This window comes from Netta rufina (assembly GCF_964035555.1).
Source record: "Netta rufina genome assembly, chromosome: 12".
Classification (NCBI taxonomy): Eukaryota; Metazoa; Chordata; class Aves; order Anseriformes; family Anatidae; genus Netta; species Netta rufina.
In genome coordinates, this window is record NC_140135.1 from 21332660 (window position 1) to 21352300 (window position 19641).

Below are 19641 nucleotides of genomic sequence, written 5' to 3' on the forward strand. Positions count from 1 at the left end.
CTTGTCAACAGCTTTTATGGATGGCAGACACAGCTGGGGGGTGCAGTGGACAAGAGAGCAACCCAAACCACAGCACTCCCATTTCGAGCTCTGACAGACCGGCCAAGGAAGCCTGGGCTCCGTAAGCAATGCTGGTGCCCATGGAGGTGGCTGTGGCCACCCTTTGACTTCCCAGAGAGCAGATGAGCACTCACATGAGATGAGTGAACTTTCCCAGATGCTTCAGCCGGGCAGTTTGTGTGGCTGCAGGCAGCTGCTGGGGCCCTCTGTAGCCTTGTTCTTTCCTTCCACAAAATTCAGAGGCCTTTGAGTCACTGACGCCTGCCAAGAGGTCTTGGGAGGACAGGCTGGCGAGCTGGGAGCTGTCTGTGCTGAAGACCCCGATTCTGGTGAGGAACATCAGAATAAAGGAACCGGGGCTGTTCTCAGAGGACACAGCAGGTGATCCTGTCTCAGTACAGAGCTCTCGGTGTGGAGGGAAGATGAGCCTCTAGAAAACATGTAGGGTTGCTGTGTTCCAGAGGCAAGAGACCTTCGAAAGGCAAGTGTGGTTTCCAGAGGAATAAGCCAGTCTAGTGAGACTGTGAAGACAAAGATGGTATCCCAGGCTGTGGCTACACCTGCACCAAAATAAGCAGAATTAAAGGCCAAAAATGTTGCCCAGGAACCAAGAGATGGGCTGGAAACCCACCAGCATGTGAAGGATGGCTGATCCATGTTGAGAGCTCTTGTATTTTATTGCCTTACTCGTGTTGGCTTTGCTCTCAGAAGACTGATAATTGTGCTAAAGGCTTCTCAAACAAAGGGAGATTCCCTTTGGGTTTCCATGTCTTAAAACAGATTGGTTGGGCTGATAAGGCCAGTTTATAACAGGAGCTCTAAAATGGGAGCTTTCTTTTGCAATAAACGTGATCCTAGATTCCCCAATGGTCTCCACAGGTGCCCAAGTGAGGTCCTGACCTCCAGGGTCCCAAGAGGAACCAGACAGTTTCCTCAGAGGAGATATCCAGTTAAATGTAAACTTTTGCTGAGTTGCCTGCATACTGAGACCAAGCTCTGCAGGAACTCAGACCTGATCCTCAGCTACTTTCAGCAGCTTCCCCAGTTCCACTGCTACTTCATGAAGCAGTGCACTTCTGGATCACCTGGAGAAGGTACGCTTTCCTCTAGCTCATGGAAGCTACAGGACGGTGCTAATCTCTTGTTTAGAGAAGCGTTCTCCAGGCTTGGCTGTAACAGCTCTGGAAGTGGAACAAAACTGCTGCAGGAGAACGGAAAGAAAAAAAACCTTGAATTTCTACCAGGATCCCTCACACACAGTGGGAAGAAACCAGCCACCAAAAGGAGACAGACCTCGTGTTGTTTCAATCTGATTTACAGAGAAGTTACAGACAGACACCTTGTGAAAGCGCTCCCCCAGGAAATTTTGTGATTGTGAGATGCAGGCTGCAGACCACCTCCTTTGAAACCCACCTTCAGGCAATGCAAATGGGGGGGCTTTGGGGAACGTGACAGGACAGGACTGGGGTTTGTTCATTTTCATCCTCACCTGGCAATGCCTTTGCCCACTTTACAACATAGACCAGCTGCCTCTCCCCCAGCTCGTTCAGGCTGGTCAGCAGGTTGGAGAATGAGTCAGGCTGGCTGTTGTCATGGCCAGCACACACCACAGCTGGCTCGATGGCTTCCAGGACGTTGAGGAAGATGGGCTGGCACTCAAACCCATCAATGTGTGTCATCACCATCTTGGGAGCTTGCTCCTCCGTGGGGCTGGAGGAACTGGCTGCCTCGGCATCATCTTGTGTCTTCAGGTTACCCAGCTTCTTGAGCTTGCGGGCTGTGGAAATGACACATTTTAGTATGACACTTAAACAAAAAAGCCTCGATGCTTCTTGGCTTACAACAAAATTGAGAATGGTGACCAGCAGCAGTGACACAGGTGGTGCATGCAGCCTAGTGAGTGCCCTAGCATCACAGGCATCATTAAAGGACAAAAGGGAGTATACAATGCTCAAGGAAATACATTTGTTCGTTAATATTATATGGAAAAAAACAAGCATCATTTACACCCTCAACCGTCACTGGTCTCACATTAAGTCCCAGTTAGAAATGGAGAGGAAGAACTGGGGAAAAGAGAAGAGGCAAATTGCTTCAAACAACTACTCACATGCAGTTAAAAAGGGAAGGAAACCAAGCAAATAAACTCAGTATGTGGTCACATTCTGGGGAAAAAAGCCAATGTACTTAAGTACTCTAAGTTGGATCGTTCCACCCCACGACCAAGTTCAGGCAGCTGGGACATGTACACCCCAGCCCCAAGGGCCAGGGCACTCTCCACATAGCGATGGCTTTCACCCTACAAAACCACTTTTACAGACTCACTGCAGGAGTGGGAAGGTCTCTTCTGGGCAGCAAGTTCTCCCTGCAGGGGATTCCTGCAGCACGTACTGCCCTGAGCCAAGCATTCCCAGCTGGACTACTACTCCATGAACACATTAGGGAAAGAGCAACCTAAAGGCAAGCCCGTGTCTCCACAGCTGCTTCCCTGGAGTTTTCCCAGCTAGCCCTCTGCAGAGGAGAAGTCTCAAGTGAGGGCAGCCTTGGTCTGCTGGCCAGCATCAAAAGGAACTTCAGTACAGTGAGCCTGTGGGGCCGGGACTGCCCAACATGGACATGTGCCCTTGTCACCATAACGAAGTCTCTCTGTTGACGCGCAGCTGACTCTTAATTATAAAAGCCAATCTCCCTGCAAGGTATACCAGGAGCTTCAGATGCATGACTTCAAAATTCTTGGAGAGTTAGTGGTTATCTAATTTGGTATCTACATGACTGTGTTCAGCACAACACAGGTTGGCAGGCTGCTGCAGAAAGGAACTGCTTTCATACCTCACTGACTACAAAAAACTCTAATTAATTAGAGTAAAAAAAGCTGATCGCTTAATTCAAGCAGAGAATATAACATCAAACCAATTGTCCTTGGGGTTTTGGCTCCTACATTACATGATACTTATCTCAGATTTCCTTTCAGCCGTAATTAGAAAAATAAGCAGTGAAACATAAAAATGTCAAGTTAAAGAGCAGCTTTGTAAATCAATTCAAAATCCTGATCTTTAGGTAATGCACTTTGGATGATCTGCTGTAATTAAGACAGGCTGCTCTGAAAAAAAAAAAAAAAAAAAGGAGAAGAAAGAAGTAATAAAAATAAAAGAGAGCAACAGGAAAACAAGGCTACAATGCAGTGTGATGTAGTTCTGCATTTACTTGCATGGATCACAGGCCAGACAGAAAATCAGAGCCTCTCCTCTCTCACTTCTCTAAGCATCTCTGATAGTGCAAAGAACTGACTCCTGATGCTCTCCTTTCGAACTCTGCTCTGACAGCAGATCGCCTGGGAAAGGTATGGCACAGCTGTCCTGAGGGCTGCGTTTGGCTTTTGTTTTGGACAAGCAACATGGAAATGCACCAGCACAATACATTGGCCCCCTGTTCCTAAACCACCTCCTGTTAGCAAAGGATAGAGGAATCAGGACAAACTCCATGTGAGGCAAAACCACATCTTATAGATGTACTTGGCACTGGACTTTTAATGACGGGAGTGCTGGTGGGAAATACAAGCTACCTGGCTTAGAAAAATAAATAAATAAATAAAAACAACCTAGCCGTATCTTCCAAAGATGAATAATCATGCCAATAAGGACCTGAACAGAAATAAAGCTAAAACGGCAAACCTGAACTGTAGAAAACACATATATCCTGGTTTAAATGTTACAATCTTTTTCTTTTTCTTTTTTTTTTTTTTTTTGTGTTGAATTGAATTGAATTAATTCTCTAAAATCAAAAGATATTGAGTGAAATAAGAAAAGAACAAATAACCATGCTGGCTCTGAGACTGCAGTCGTAAACAAAACCACTTTCCATCAGATAGCACTGAAGTTGGATAATAACTATTCTTATCAGAGGAAACTTATGTTTGTGTATTTCAGGAGCAATTTTTCCATGGATCGTTGAAATACTTCTAGATAGAGTGCTACAAGGGGAGAAGCTTCAGGGGTAAAGAGTAACTTTATATAGATTCGAAAATCTATGGCTTATGGTAGGATTTCTCTAGGTTGTTTAACTGCTGTACTCATTGTACCCTGAAATTCAGCTCCTGAAATGGTCTTACTGGAATCCTCACTTACTTTTAATCTAAAAATCTTGGGATCCAGGCAGGTATCTGAACCTCCTAACACACACAGCTTTTATATATATATATACACACACTTTTGTCTTAATTTTGTTTCACCTGTTCAACAGTCTGTTTTGCTGGTAGCTACTACACAGTAGCTACTAGAAATAAAAATGGAAAATACAGGAAATAGAGGAATAGAGGGAAAAGCTGTCTCTTTCAATATGTTTCTGAAATATTCTGAAAGCATTACAAACATCTAATATGGGATTCACCTCTCTTAATTTTAGAAATCTACAGTGCTCATTAGCTAGACTCCCTGGATAACGCTGGGCAGAAACAGATACTTAAAATTAATTTCCTCATTAAAAACATCTGTTACACTTTTATTCGAGGATGAGCCAAGCTAGGCAGAAGTCTCTACGCTAAGGTGGGTTGAACCCCAGAACAGGACTGAAAGCACAAAGTTTACCTGCTTTGCTCTTACCAGGGCATATAACAGTCAGGAAGCCTCATCATGCAGGTTATTCACACAGTAAGTCACACATGCATTGCATCTGAAATTCTGCTTAATTTTTCACTTTGAATGAATTTTATATATTTGGAAAAAAAAAAAAAAGCCTAGATGATGTAATTATATCACGATAAAATATTCATAATTGCAAAAATGACCAGGGAGTCCATTATACAGCAATTATAGAAGGTAAATACATTTTAAGCAACGTAACTTGGCCGACTTTCATCCAGGAGTTTCAAAGAATTGGCCAAGGATCTCTGAGTTGCCAGTACTGATCCTTCACAAAGGACTCTGGGAAGTTCTGAGGAACTGGAAGGAAACACTTTTTCATAAGACAAGACAAAGAAATCTTATCAATTCGGGGCTGAGTATTTCAGCCTGATGTCAGCTTTGGGCAAAATGGCATCAGGCAATATATATATCTTGCCAAAACCAGATCCTGTCAAGATACCAGTATTTCCTTCTTCGGGGGAAAAAGTCTGAGCTGGCTGCATGGTTCAGTGGCTACAGAATAACGGGATCCCCCATCAGTAAAGGAGGAAAATGTTGACACGAAGGGCATCTTGCCACTGCTTTTAAGCACTGATGCTGCTGAAACTGGGAAACTGTGATCAGATGTTCACCATACAGGGGAAGTGTTGCTAAACTGCAGAAGTCATAGAAATAACAAAAACTAGATAATACTCTCAGGAGAGAGGAAGTAAAAAAAAATTTATCTAGGTGGCTATGAAGAAGACTAAAGGGTTATTAAATCACAGCCAACAAATACTCAATGCAGGGAGCAGAAATTCAATAAAAGTAGTTTCTTTATTCATGCAAGCATACTTGCAATAAAGATACAGCTCCTGGAAATCAAGGACAGACAAGATGAAAAATAAGGAACATCTATCACAGCAGCAAACGTAATTAACCATTGTGACAGCTTGGCAAAAAATGTGTCAGCATCTCCATTGCAGGGAATTAATACATCTGTATCTAATGTTTTTAAAAGATATGAACTGCACTTTAAGTGCAGTAACTTGACCTGAATTAGAACTAAATACAGGCATGACTCGTGTTTTACAGGGTATCGAGAGGTATTAATTACAACAGTCTTCTAGCCCTGCAATCAGTGAACTGAATTTTACGTGTGTGGGAGTTTTTGCCCAAGACAGGAACAACGCCAAGTGCAGTCCTGAGGCCAAAGGCAGAGGTGTTGGCTGCGCTGCCCAACAGCCTTGCTGAGCCTTGCTGTGAGCTCGGCCGAGGGCAGACGCGCTCCCTTCTCAGAACAGAAACAGCCCGCGGGACCTTGCACACCAAGGCTGAAATGCACTGGCAGCAAAAGAACAGGAGGTGCCTTAAAAACAGAGCTCTGCAGCTCTGTGCACGTGGTCCTGGCTGGGTGAGCAGGGGCTGGGGTGGAACAGGATAGAGGTGTGCAGATGCCTGAGCGTGCAGCAGCACGGGCACTGGGTGTTTGGGCTGCAACAAAGCCGCGAAACCACGCAGGTGTCTGGGACTGCAGCACGGAGAGGTAACAGGGGAGACGGAGAGCAGTGCACCAGTCGAAACGAGCAAATGAAACTGGCATTATCACTTTTTTATTTTTTTTTACTTTTAACTTTTTCCCTCTCTTTGGCTTCACAGAGTTGATCGGGAGAGAAGATTCTGTTTAATGGATTTCAGTTTTCAGGTCAGAGTGATCTCAATCAATAATGCAGTGCTTCAAAATATTGCCATTCTGTGCCTAAGCAGACAGTCCTAAATAAGGCATTGAGCGTAACCTCCTCCTACCATTAAAACAGGCAGAGCCGCAGGGATGCTGGTAACGGTCAGCTCCATTATACCCTACGAGTGACTGGTAATTAACAGGCGGTTAAAACCAACCCTTTGGAGCTTGGAAGTGTTTTCAAATGCTGTGGCTTTCTACTGTGGGAGAAATAACTGTGGACAAACTCATAGCATGCATGTTTTTAACAATCGCCTTTAAACCAACATTCAAAACAAATGTAAAACAGACCAGGCAGAACAGGTCAAAGCGACCCGAAAAGCTTAAGGAAAAAAAAAAAAAAAAAAAAACGAAGGAGGGGGGGGTGCTCTCAGTCCTAGCATTCGTCTTGTCAGTGTGCCCCACAGAGGAAGGCTGCACTGATGTACATCCCCTCTGACTTCAAGGGGGATTTCTCTGCTCTGAAATCCAGCTGTGCCGCTGCAGCAGCCTACGAGGGTGCAGGAGAAGCAGCAGCAGCGAAAAGCCACCCCACCAGATGTTGGCATTCACTTTTAGTGCCTGTGAGCAGGAGGGAATGAGAGTGCTGCACGTCTGCACCTGCCCCTCCTGCCAGGAGCTGTGCTGCCATCGTTCGATCCGATTTATTGCCCGCTGCTGTAAGAGCAGGCAGGTTCCTGCTCTGCTGGCTGTAAGTACTTGTCGGTACCTGGAGCTGTAAGAGCCCTCTTGGGGAAGAAATAAAACTGGAATCAGTGCTCCTTGCTGAGCAATAAACCACAGCCTGTTCAGCAGCACGTTCTTCAAGATTACATTAGAGCAGCCTAGCAGCTCCGCACGGTACTGCACACCCCAGCAGCTGTGGAAGCATTTAACCCAAAAAGCTGACTTATCCAGCCAGGCGCTCCCCAGCTCTCCGTGCCGTGAGTGATGCTGCCAGGGGCTCTCACATGTTCCTAATCCCATGGCACAAGCCGTGCCCATGGCAGGCGGGTGGAACTGGCTGATCTTCAAGGTCCCTCCCAACCCAAGCCCTGCGGTGACTGACTCCCCCAAGCTCTGCTGTCAGAGGCCTTTTATTGGTAGGTCAGCTCCACCAGCCCCATTTTTCAGGGGATTTTCTTTCTCACTCACATCAAATGAACTCAAAGATGAGCCATCCAGTGGTACTCATAAATAATGGTATGCTAAAATTCGGTCTGCTTGTGAGGTAGAAAGGAAGAAAGGCAGGTCTAGCACATTTCAGGCAGCAAAATAGCCCTGCTTGTATGAACGCAAGAATAGTTTGGCTCAACCTAGATTGCAGCTTCTAGGTTTCAAGCAGAAAGCCTCAGATTTTGGATGTAGGCTTTGTGTCAAAAACATGTAGCTTTTGGTAAAACTACATGTTTTGGAACAAACTATAATAATGATTTTTACTGGTGACAAAGAAACAACACCTATGTAGAGAAGAAGAATGCTGGGGCTATATTTTTATAAAGAAAAAAAACGTGCCTTTGTCTAATTCTGCCTTTGAAAAATCATCTTAAAATGGGAGTGAGCTGTTCAAAGAGGCTTCGATACAACTGAGAATCCAGTTTACACAGCTGTCAATGCATTTTTTCAGATTAACAAGGTTTTAAATCAAGGAAAAGGATGCTTCCTGAAATGGAAAGACAAGTTCAATGAAATTCACAATTTTGGTATTAGAAGCTTGCATACGTTTCCAGAATCTCATTACGCTCCATCAGCCTCATTTCTTCACACATTTACTGACTATTAATGTGCCAAGTACATCAGTGATCTGCACGATTAGCCTGGATGCCCCACACACGTGGTGAGAAACCAGAAGCTGTTATCCATACAGTACCTCCGAGAGTCATCCCTGCTTCGTAGCATTTTCGCAGGCGGCAAGATGGGCAGTTTTTCCTTCTGAATTTGTCAATGGTGCAGTCATTCCGGCTGGCACACAGGTATTTCTGCTTACCTAGAAACATCAGAGGAAATAGTGATGCGTGGGGGGTACCAATCAGAGCAGATTCACAAGCAGAAATGGGTTCTTGTTTTCTCAGCATCACTCAACATCCACCAGGTTCCCACTGCAGCCAACAGCACTGCTGCAGTTCATGTTTCCACCTTAATTTGGGGATATTTTTCCAAAAATCACCTTTCTTGTTTCACAGTTCAGCAGCCCCCAGTGTGGAGGCTGAAGGCCAGCACACGTAACTCGGAGGTGGCTCCTCCTGGGCTGCTGGGGTTGCTCGGGGCCAGCAGACAGTGAGCGCACCCTGCGCCCCCTGCCCCGCTCACTGCATGCAGAAAGGCTTGCTGCCCTGAAGGCATGAAGTACTGCCTGCAGCAAGCTTCTGGACAGCTGGAACTGCCTTTTGGCCAAGGAAGACAAAAAAAAAAAAAAAGAGAGAGAGAGAAAGAAAAAAATAAAAGAAAAAAAAATAAAAGAAACAAACCACATCAGTGCTGACTTCCCAGGTCAGCCCCCAGCAGAAAAAAATTATGTTGGAAGTTGATATCCTTTGGAAAAAAAAACAACACAGTTGTTCATCTGCTGCTGCAAAAGGAGTTCATTGCCAGATATACAAGCTTTGTATGAGAGATGTCACCATACCTCTTTCTGTGCACATTTCAGAGGCTGTTTTTTAGAGGAGAAAAATTGCTCTGTACTGTGCAGCACAGTAGAGGTAGTCAATAAATAATAATTAAAAAGTAATGAAGCATAACCAAGAAACCTAGGCATGGATAGCTTCATTCTTATATTTTTTGAATGTTGTTCACCTATTGCTTGGCTCTTTGCTGTAACAAAAGATGTTTTTCCCCCAGAAAGCTTTCAAAACACTGCAGCTCACCCCGCTGAGCTGCTTGGATACTCCTGCGTTGCACATCTTTGTAATCTGCAGAATCTAGTTCCCAGACAGTGGCTTACCCTCTACAGCCACGATTCCCTTCACAGTGCTTTTCGGGGCTGAATTATTTCTTTGGTGCCACTCAGTAACACTAACCAGGCTTGTTGCCTGCTGGTTAGTGAGATCTCGTACAGCAGCACAGTTAGGGGTGCTCACAGAGACTTCAGAGGAAATTACTTACTGTGAGCCTAACTGTATCTTAGATTCACCTTTCCATTTGCTTAGAGAGCAGCTTTTAGAGATCCAGATTTCATCTCACTTTCTTTACTGCCTCGTTTGCTACACATGCCAAGAAAGAACTTTCCTTCTTGACTCATAATTTGTTTTCTTATCAAGTCTAAACACGTTCACTGGATCAAGATTTGTCTGATGTTCTTCATACCATGCCAAACTCAAACAGTCTCAGTACATAATAGAGCTGTACGCCTTTCTTCAAAACTATACTAAATGAGAAAGCAGTCCACATCGAGTTTCACCATTATTATTCTAACACAACAGTCATAAAACTTGTTGGCATCACTTGTTGCTTCACCATTGCTCTCCGAATTCCAAAGAACCCGTTGTTTTCTGCACTCATGGTGATGGAGGAGCCCACAAACAGTCCCCCCCGCTCCTTCCCTGCCCACTGACTTGTGACATTGCCTGTCTGTGTCTTCTGGCTAGCACTACTGACCTCCATCTGCAAGGTTGTACTTGCGGCCTGTAATCACAGCCTTACATAAAAGTCATTATAAGGCTCGGTGTCACAACAAACTCCTTTCACTGGTGTGCACTTAGGGCTATGCCAAAGGTCTGAAACAATACCGCACATGAACGTCTGAGAACTGTCCCCATTAAAACCTGATTACACCATCCCGGTGCCTTAGCTGTTAAGACTGAAGACATAATGGGGTGAGTGTGCTTTACCTACAGCATGTGACACCTCGCTAAACACTTTCAATACCATTCTCATCAGCGCCTCTCCTTATTCCCCCCACTTGCTCATTATCAGTGCTAAGGACACTTAGAAAGGCCTCAGAAGCAGAGATTACACAGAATCCCACAAAACACAAGCACCATCCTCCCTTTCAGCAGTTCATTGAGGAGGATGAGTAATACGCAACTTCAGCTGAAAGTGGGTTACTTGGAGTTATTTTTGAGCTATGGGAAACAGGTGCTGAGGCCATCCTCTTCCCACTTGACCTCTTTATGCGCATAGATCAAACAAGAATGGATGCTCTACTTTCTGAGGCGTTGGCATGGAGAATCTTAAGCTGATTTTTATCTTCTTCCCCCCCAGTTTCACTGAAGGATTCTTGTCTCATGACAACATCTAACACTAGGATGCCCCAGCGCCTGTCAAAACTCCCACATGTGTGACATGTCCGGGGCTGGGACTTGCAGGGAGCCCCCAGCCCATCTCACAGCCCCAGCTCGGTCTCTGGCCAGGGGCGCCAGGCTGCCCCTGGGAGCATCCGCACAGCCGTCCTGCCCTGCCCATGCATCGGCTCCTGCTCCCTCCCTATCTCGCCTCCCTAGTCTAAACTACAGCATTTTTGGAATGATAATAGCTCAAAATCTTTAAAAAGGTCAAGCCTCTCCTGCTAAGGGCTGCGGCGAGGAAGCACAGCACAGAAACAGCCTGCGCCCCACAAGGACGCCCCAGGGTCAGGCACTGCTCTATCGCAGCCGCCGTGCCCCAGCCCTCCTGCACCCACCCGCAGGGTGTCGTGGCCAGGGCGTCGTGGCCAGGGCCCTGCCTGCTGGCCCCAGGCACTGGAGCAGGACCCGGGATCGGGCTCCAGCCCTCCCAGACTTCAGCTGCTTCCCAGGCGCCCTGCAGCAGCGGCACCGCTCCTCACGCAGACACATCTGCTGTCCCTGGCGCCTGCCGCTGCTCCCAGATCACAGGAAACCAACACGCACCCACTAAAAGAATCTCTACTACGGTTTTACTACCTGCCGACAGGCTCAGATGCATGCGAGCTTTTAAGTGCGTCAGTAACTTGCCCAATGGTCACGGTACAGTGATTTTGCTGAAATAGCGAGGGCTTACTTCCTGGTTCACAAGATACACGCTTTGGGACAGGGACCAATTTTCTGTTAATTGTACCTACATAGCCTGGCACTGTTTATTTTAAGATGTTAGTCATTAACAAAAAGGGAAACAAATGGCAATGCAAAGACTATTCATGAATCGCTTCTGCTCAGTATGAGAATAAGCTGCTCACTCATCTTGTTCAAATTCCTAGGGACATAAAGATTTCCTTTACATTACTGCAAAATCCTGATAACTTTTACACCAAGAGAGGATACAGTTCGTGAAGTGAATCTGAGACCCGGGAGCCTCCAGGCTGTATCGCTGCCCCAGCGAAGCCCAGTGTCCCGAGCCAACCCCGGGCGGGCTCTGCCTGTCCTCCCAGACCGCAGGGATAAGCCCCGGCACGCGGGCTCCTCGCCCTCAGCCTGCACGGAGACACGGCCACACCACAGGCTCCTCTGCTGTCTGCACCTGTGTACACGTCGCTCTCCCTTCTCCTCCAGCTGAGACTGTGCAATATTTGACATGGAGATGAGCCGCTGTATAACCTGAGCACAGCACAGATGTATGAAGAAGGTACCATAAAAGCCCCATGAACAACAGAGTGGATTGAACACCATGATTTCGGCTACCTTAAGTAGCTTTGCATATACAAAGACTTTTTTTTCTTAATTTTAGGATCTTTTACATTCTTCATTTAAGAACAAGCTGAAATGTTTGCAATCGACTGTTCTTTATTTAAGATAAATGCACTATCTTTTTGTTTTATTGAGTTTAACACTAGAACGATTTTTTTCTCCTTCTCCTTCCAGAATACACCAGAGACGCTACGTTGTATGACTGCAAAGCACAGGCCCTCTCACCTTGCAAACCTGTATATACAGTTCTAAACTTTAACCATACTCTCGTATTACACCCAGTAGCCCTGTTCTTTGCAAAGTCAATCAGGCAGCTTTTCCGTACAAGGGGGATGCTGGCAGCCTGTCAGGCTCAGATATACTTACTGATCTGACGGTGCCTCAGGTGTATGCCTAAAGAAGAGTGCTCCCCTTCCCTGCTGATCCAGATATGCTTGCATACATGTAGGTGAGAAATTAAGTTATAAAGGTGCTCAGTACTCTCCTGCTACATCAAGCAGCCACAAGAATCCATGAGATCAGCCCAGGTACCCAAGGCCAGCTGGTCCCACGAGATCAGCCCTCTCCAGCTGTAGTTCCCTGCCTTGCACCACAATGCCCTGCTGTACCACTGCCTCCCTTGCAGATCTGGCTCGCTCCTTTTCCAAGTTCATGCCAGGCAGAAAGATGCTCCTGCCATCACCAAGTTCTTCTGTGCTCATCCCTTAAGACTGCAATTAAGTCACAAGCAGAGGAAGTACAAGGACAGCAATTCTCCAGTCTCAACTAAAAATTAAGATTTATGGATAAAGATGTGTTGCTCAGTCCAAGTTAGCTAAAAGCCTGTTGTCACATGAATTTTTGTGCCTAGCGTAGCTTTTTCTTCCAGAAAGCAAAGTAATCTGTACAAACATAAGGACTGAGATTTACAATTGTGAATGTGGCAATCCATTAAATACCTCTTGGATGAGAGGTCCTCATATTTCATTGCATAAACCAAATTCTAATAGTTGGGGAAAAGGCCAAACTTTCTGAGAATACAAATCCTGCAGGGGATCATGTAATTACAGGGCTTCTGGTGCTTTCCTGTGAAAGCTCTGCTACCAGCTGCTGTCACAAACAGGAACACGGCACAAGCTGAGCCGGCGGATTTGGTACGGGAACCACTCTGGAGTCCCTAGTTGATGCTGCCATTAGAAATAATCAAACATGGCACAGCTGTTAAGTTCTCAGGAACTAATAATAAGTCACTATTAATAAGTGATCTTTGCAAAGTAGTGTTCTTAATAATCACCTATATTTACCAAAAGAAAGAAGAAAACAAAAACAGTCTGTCTCCATTGTGACAGTGCAATCTTCAGCACGGACTCTCCAGCTCTTCTCCCTCAGGGCAGCAGTTCTAGCAGCCTGGGGTAGCCAGGAAGGCATGCTGGCTCTCCGTGGGAGGCTGGCTGCTGGCAGAGCAAGAGGGAAGCTCTCCAGGGAACCAAAAACAGTGGTCTGGAAGAGAAAACATTAGCTAGCCAGAGACAACCATGGAAGTTTCAGGTGTTGGCAAACTAATATGTGCAGGCTGCAGCTGAGGAGACGATCTAGCAAGAAGGTTGGAGCCAGCCAAGGCTAAATGACTATCTTTAAAATCAAACAACTGTTGGACTGTGCAAGGTTAAGAGGTTATATTTAAAGATGCTTAAGTCCAGCAAGAAATGTTGGATTCTTGTTGGATTAAATGATGTTTAATTGTTTGACTCTGGCAACAAAACCAAATGGTGACACGCAGCAGCGCTGCTGCTGGTGGCCCTGGGCACCCAAAGAAGCACCACGGCACGGGGCCGAAGGGAACTTGTCTGCAGAAGGCAAGGGGAGAGAAAAGCAATAGACCTGGCAGACAGAGCGGGAGGCAGCCTGTGCCAGGAGCACCTGTGATTTCAAAGGTCTGCTTATTCCACCTTCTTCTCTTTCCACTGACTTTTAAGGCTTCAGTCTTTTGCCTGTGCCAGGTCTTTTGTATGCTGTCAGATCAGCCAGAAGAAGGAGAAGAAAGAATTTTAAAACATAGTAATGGTCTTTGAAAGCAGTTCACTTCAACTTGCAGTCCTTCCTACTTGTATTGGGAAAATTAAAATCTGTATGGGTGGATGTACTTTTTCTTCGCCAAATCTTTGTTTTGTAGAAGAAGGAGGAAGGAAGAGAAGTCCTCCTTCGTAGGCTGTGAAATGCCCCTAGCAGCAGAGGTGCAGCAGAGCGCTCTGGTGCAATGAGTCCAGCCCCTGTGGGCTCCTCAGCACCTGGACACCGAGGTGGGGTGGCAGAGAGGGAGAGACGAATGCCAGTTCTGATTACAAAAATGAGGCTGACAGCCTTGCAAGTGAACAAGTCCACATCAGAGCTGGAGAACCTGCACGATGGGTTTTAGAGCTTGCCTATGTTTAACCTGGGCAGCTTGGGCAATGAAACAGCTGACCTTAGCAGATCAGGAAAATATTCATGTCTTTTCTATGAACTCTTCCAGAATCATTCTGGAAGAACTGGTTGGACTTGAGCAGGAAAATAAAAAATTAAAAAAATCTATCAAACATTTTATCAAAGAAGGAGTCATCTGCTCTACTGAACACTACATGAATCCTCCGTATGTTTCAAAATGGAAGAGGACTTAATGTTAAAACTTTTCATTTTAATTTTTTATCCCTTTCTGATTATTTTTAAGTCAGTGTACATCTATAAAACCTTTCTAAATATCCCAGAATTATTACCAAATAAGTACAATAGCGTACAAAGCAAATAATATGATAAAACAAAAACCTACGTGTCTAGTTATTCCCCATTCCCTTTGAGGTGATCTGTTTGTGCTGCTCTTCAGCTCACAGTACACGCTTCTCCGACCTTTCCAAAGCCGCTGATACCAGCAACAGAGAGGAAACAAAGGCAGAAGAAGGATGTCTGTTCTCACTGGGTAAGCTTTGCAATCTGCTGTTGTAAAATGTCTCCAAAGTGCCCTAAGGTTTTCAAAGATATGTTTTATGGACTTTAAAACATAAGAACACACTGAAATATCAGCTTTCAAAATTACTCCTCAACTTTAGGAAGGAAATGTCTGGCTGGAAAATCACCAGTTACATTCAATATGTATAAACAAGTCTGATTTATTGTTTATTCCACAAAATAAAGATGCTATCCATGTACCTCAGGGTAACGTAAGATGAAATCCCACACTCACTAGATCTAATTATTCAATACACAACATGCATTTACATTACATTTTCTTGCTGAAAACTGCTGCGCACAAAACTGTGAAAAGTTCTGCTTCAGCTTCCACCCCGTCACTAGGTTAAATCCAGAGAAACTGCCTCCCATCAATTTCTGCATAACACCCCCCTAAATTATATCTGAACTTGGAAATTGCATGAAGGACACAGCGAAGGAAGCAGGGAAGACAAGCAAACAGAAACAAACCTGCAGATTTGGTGGAAAGCTGCAGCCCCCCAAGGACTAAATCCTGTTGTCTACAAGAGCTGGAAGCCACAGCCTCCTGGCTTTTCAAGCCGCCAGCTCCTTCCTCTTTCCCAGCCACCTGGTTTCTAATTTCTCTCTTGCCATTTACCGAGGTTGCAGCCGTGCTTCCCCCCGCTGCCTGCAGACCAAGCCTGGAGGTGTGGTGCCAGCACCCACGACCACAGCTTTGCTTCCCCTGCGCTGCCCACGTCCCACCAGTGCCAGCCGCCTGCCCTCCCGTTTGCAAAGAGGGCACCTCTCCTTTGCCATCACTAAGAAAAAAATGCCCAGAACTGCGATTTTATTCCATGCAGAAATATCTCCCAGGCATACAAAAGAAAAACAAGCAAATAAAAATCCTTTGGGAAGGAACCGAAGGAAGTCTGTTTGAAACCAGCAAACCTCTGCTCACAGACACGCAGAGGCAGCGCTGCCTGACGCAGCACCGGACCAGGAGGAAATGTTTCAGCACCTGGACGCTCTGCGGAGGAAGCTTTCTGATGGAAAGCCAGCAAACAGCTCTCAACTATGCAGGCGCTATTGGTCTGTCAAACAAAGCCTGTCCCATGAAATACAACGAAGTGGTATCTGGAACTGCAAAAGATTTCATTTACATTTTTATCTGCTCAAAGGAAAACCAGACAGTGCTGCCGAGAGCATTTTCGGCAGGAGGCAGCTCCCTCCCCACTCCTCACTGTGGGCACATTTGCTGCACAGTCTCATCCAGGGACAGGCAAAGGGCTGCTGCGGGCAGGATCACATCTGGCAGAACTGCTACCAGATCCCAGGCAACCAAACACTTCTAACCCCCTGCAGCACCTCGAAGCTTAGAAAGTAGGAAGAGGTGTAAATACTGTTAAAATTCATAATGCAACACAACCAAGAGAGGGAATGACAACACAACGTATGCCTTAAGAACACTGCAAACAGCACAGGCTGCCAGCTCTTTTTCTCCCTCTTTCTCCATCCTCCTCCCCACACCAGGCAACTCACATCCCTCATCTGCTGGACTCCCACTGCACACGATGGAGTCCACCCCGATGTAAGAGGAATGCTCTGGCACTCGTTAGATGACATACTATTTCACCAACAATTTATCTGACAGACAGCCAAGACTCCAGTTACTATAAATCAACAATAACTTGCTGACTTAAACAAGCATCTGTTATTTACACTGGCTGCACAGCCAATTCATTTGGCCTTACACAGAATTGGTGTATAGCAGAAACAGCCTTATAAATGATTTACTTGGGAAAAGATGCCAAACATTATTTATTAATATTATTTGAGTGTCCTATTACAGCAACAGGATGTTATTGTCCTCTGTAGCACAGCCCTGATTCTTCTCTGAACTAGTGCTGGCAAGTTGAAAGGAGTCACTCCTGGCATGAGTGACAGAAGAAGGAAAATGAGACTCCAGAAACGTACAGGATAATGCTGGAGTCAATCTCGAAGCAGCGCTCAGATGGACTGGTGAGCACCCACCCGCCTGGGCCCTGCTCTCCTCAGGCCATGACACAGGATGCGGGAGGGAAGGTTCACGCCAGGACGAGGCAGAGACAAGCAGCGATGCGCGGCGCTGGCCGGGAGCTGGAGCCACGCTGCTGCCCTCTGCCAGGAGACCGCAGCCTGCAAGGCAGACCCCAGCGGTGTGCGGCCACTGCGTGGTGGACACTGATGTGAGGGGAAACTGAGACTTGGGTTCACCGCTCCAGAAAGCAAGTCAGGGGCATTCTGAGCCGGACAGTTCCACAGTAAATAGCCTCACTGTGCTGCCAAGGAATCGTGACTCTTAACTGCAGTCAGAAACCAGACATTGCTGACCCACCAGCCCTGGGAAGCAGATGGATGAGGTCCTTCTATGTGCTAATTACCAAGGAAAGAGTGCAAAGACCCTGATGTCTAGAGCAGACATCTGGGTTCACACTTATCTCTGGAGAACCTGGCCCAACAGAGCTGGCCATGAAGGAAAAGTTCCTTCTACAAGGGCTGGGGAGAAGGATCACAGACACCAAGGTCAGAGCACAGGTCTTGATGGACAGATGGCTCTGCTGTACAAGAAGGACTGCTGTTCTGCAGGTACTGAGGTAAGTGACCCTCTGAAAGGGATGCAAGAGAGGAAAAGCATCCGCTAAACATGGACCTGTGGGGCTGAGATCGCAGGAGCACTGATGGGACCTTAGAGCAACCCTGAGGGTCAAGAAGAAAGGAGAAGCAGGAACTGACTTCTGTGAGGTCTAACCAGGTCACTGTGATAACCAAGAATTGAAAAGGATTGTGTTTTGGCAAACTGTGAAGTGGGTTTACAAACAAAGAAATCAATTTATCTTTGAATGTTCTCCCTTATGTTTAAGTTCCTCCTAAATTTAAGAGATCTTAGAAATCTACCACACTTTGTCACCACTGTTCATCTCTCTGTCCCCTTGCTTAGCAGATTCCCCAAATGAAGCAAGGCTGCTGCCAATGCTTCCAGCACCCATGTGTTAATGACTTCACTGCTGGTAAGAGAAACTCAGGAGCCTTTGGCTCTTAAAGCACTCTAGTGGAGAAACCCAGAACCTGGAGGTGGGAGTGATTGTCCCTCCTCTCCCTGTGAGTTACCTTCAGCCGCCCGTTTGAAGAACACCTTGCAGCTCCCGCACGTGAGCGCTCCGTAGTGGCACCCCGATGCTTCATCGCCGCAGATCAGGCAAGTCTTCTGAGGTGGAAAGTAATAGTCAATGGGCAAGACATGGTCGCGGCCAGTCTCCAACCTGCAGAGTAAAGAGAAAGAGGACAAGGGAAAGTGTCAGCAAATGAGGTCAGGACAAGCTATTGGTGAGCACAGTAGATAGCACTTGGCAGAATACTGATGGCAAACCCCCAGATTTCTGCGCCATGACAACCAAGGACTGATCAGAAAGAAGGCAGAATATTACTATGTCAGGTCTAGCTCTGAACACACAGGAAGACCACTCTGGGATGTCCCTCCTGCCACCATCCCCAAATACCACATGTGACAACGTGTGGCAAAGTACAGGCATGGTGACAGCACAGCCCAGCAAGGGCAGATGACAAGAAATGTCTATTGCAGTGTTCACATAATTTTGACTTCAATAATAAGGCTTATACATCAAAGAAGGACTTTGCATGTTCATTAAGCTACTTGATCCAACACCGTTAGGGTCATTGTTGTCACACCACCAGAGATGATTTTATCCTTTGGATTTTTAGTTTAAACAAACTGATTTTTACAGACCTATCAGACTTAAATGCTACTCTTCTCTTCTTGCAAAATTCCTACCCATTCCCTCTTTGAATCCCCAGCAATGGCAGGACTGAACTTTTTTTCCAGGATGCCTTCCTCATCTACTTGAGTACTAAACACATTCAGAAGCCCCTGGTGAAAACATTAAGCATTTGCTCTGAAAGTGTCCCAGCAAACTCCTCTTTATACCCATCCCATGACTAAAGGTACTGTGCCTCTACTTCCCTCAGTCACATGCAGCGCATTGGGAATATCATCACTGGGGTCCTGGCCCCACAATGGCCCCATGGCCAGAGCAGAGCACTGCCCAGCTGGCCAATGGATGCCAAAAAAAACCCCACTCAGATTCAAAAAATAAAACATACAGGATTTGACATGTAATCATTATGATTATATGCTGGAAGTGGGTCAGTGTGGATTATTTAGCGTCACATTTTCCACTGACCAGCTCTGTAGTCTGAAAGATCCATTTGGGATTGTAATTCTGCTTTGTGGGAAACAAGGATGGGGATAGAAAACAGCTTTTAGCAGTGCACAGGGAGGCCTGGAGTCCTCTTTGCCTGTTGCTACTTCCCCTTACCCCCAGGTTTGACATAAGCTGTTCCAGGTTCTGCAGGGGAAGCCCACAGAGCCTCCCGCAGCCCTTGCCCTTCCCAAGCAGATCCCAACAGAAGGCCAGGACTGAGAGGCCTGAGAAAGGGGACAAAAGGCTGCATTCACAGCAACCTGGGGACACCCCGAGTGACCCCCTCCTACCTGGCCACCCATCTGTCACATCTCCCTTATGCACCTGCACGCCCGAAGCCTCTTGCAGACAGCTGGTCCTGAGCCTGCCACCTCCCTTTGGGCACTGCCAGTGCATTGCCACACAGCTGCTCCATCAGATGTAACGGGGAGCTGCTTTTCAAGAGGCATGGTGACAGGAGAGGTGCTTATCGGAATTACAAGTCACAGCATGTCCAGGCAGTG

The 19641-nt window shown here is 46.3% G+C and overlaps 1 protein-coding gene across 2 annotated transcripts in view; it reads right to left on the minus strand.

The window, feature by feature from the left end:
- Positions 1 to 19641, minus strand: part of AR (androgen receptor) — a 60219-nt gene that overhangs the window by 14152 nt on the left and 26426 nt on the right. For both annotated transcript variants that reach the window (XR_014618800.1, XM_084294057.1), the window contains exons 2-4: positions 18027 to 18178; positions 8246 to 8362; positions 1550 to 1837 (exon numbers count right to left, since the gene is read on the minus strand). Coding sequence is in view for 1 of the 2 variants with exons in the window: in XM_084294057.1 (XP_084150183.1) it covers positions 1550 to 1837; positions 8246 to 8362; positions 18027 to 18178 (557 nt within the window). In the remaining variant the exon portion in view is untranslated. The remainder of the gene's footprint in view (positions 1 to 1549; positions 1838 to 8245; positions 8363 to 18026; positions 18179 to 19641) is intronic.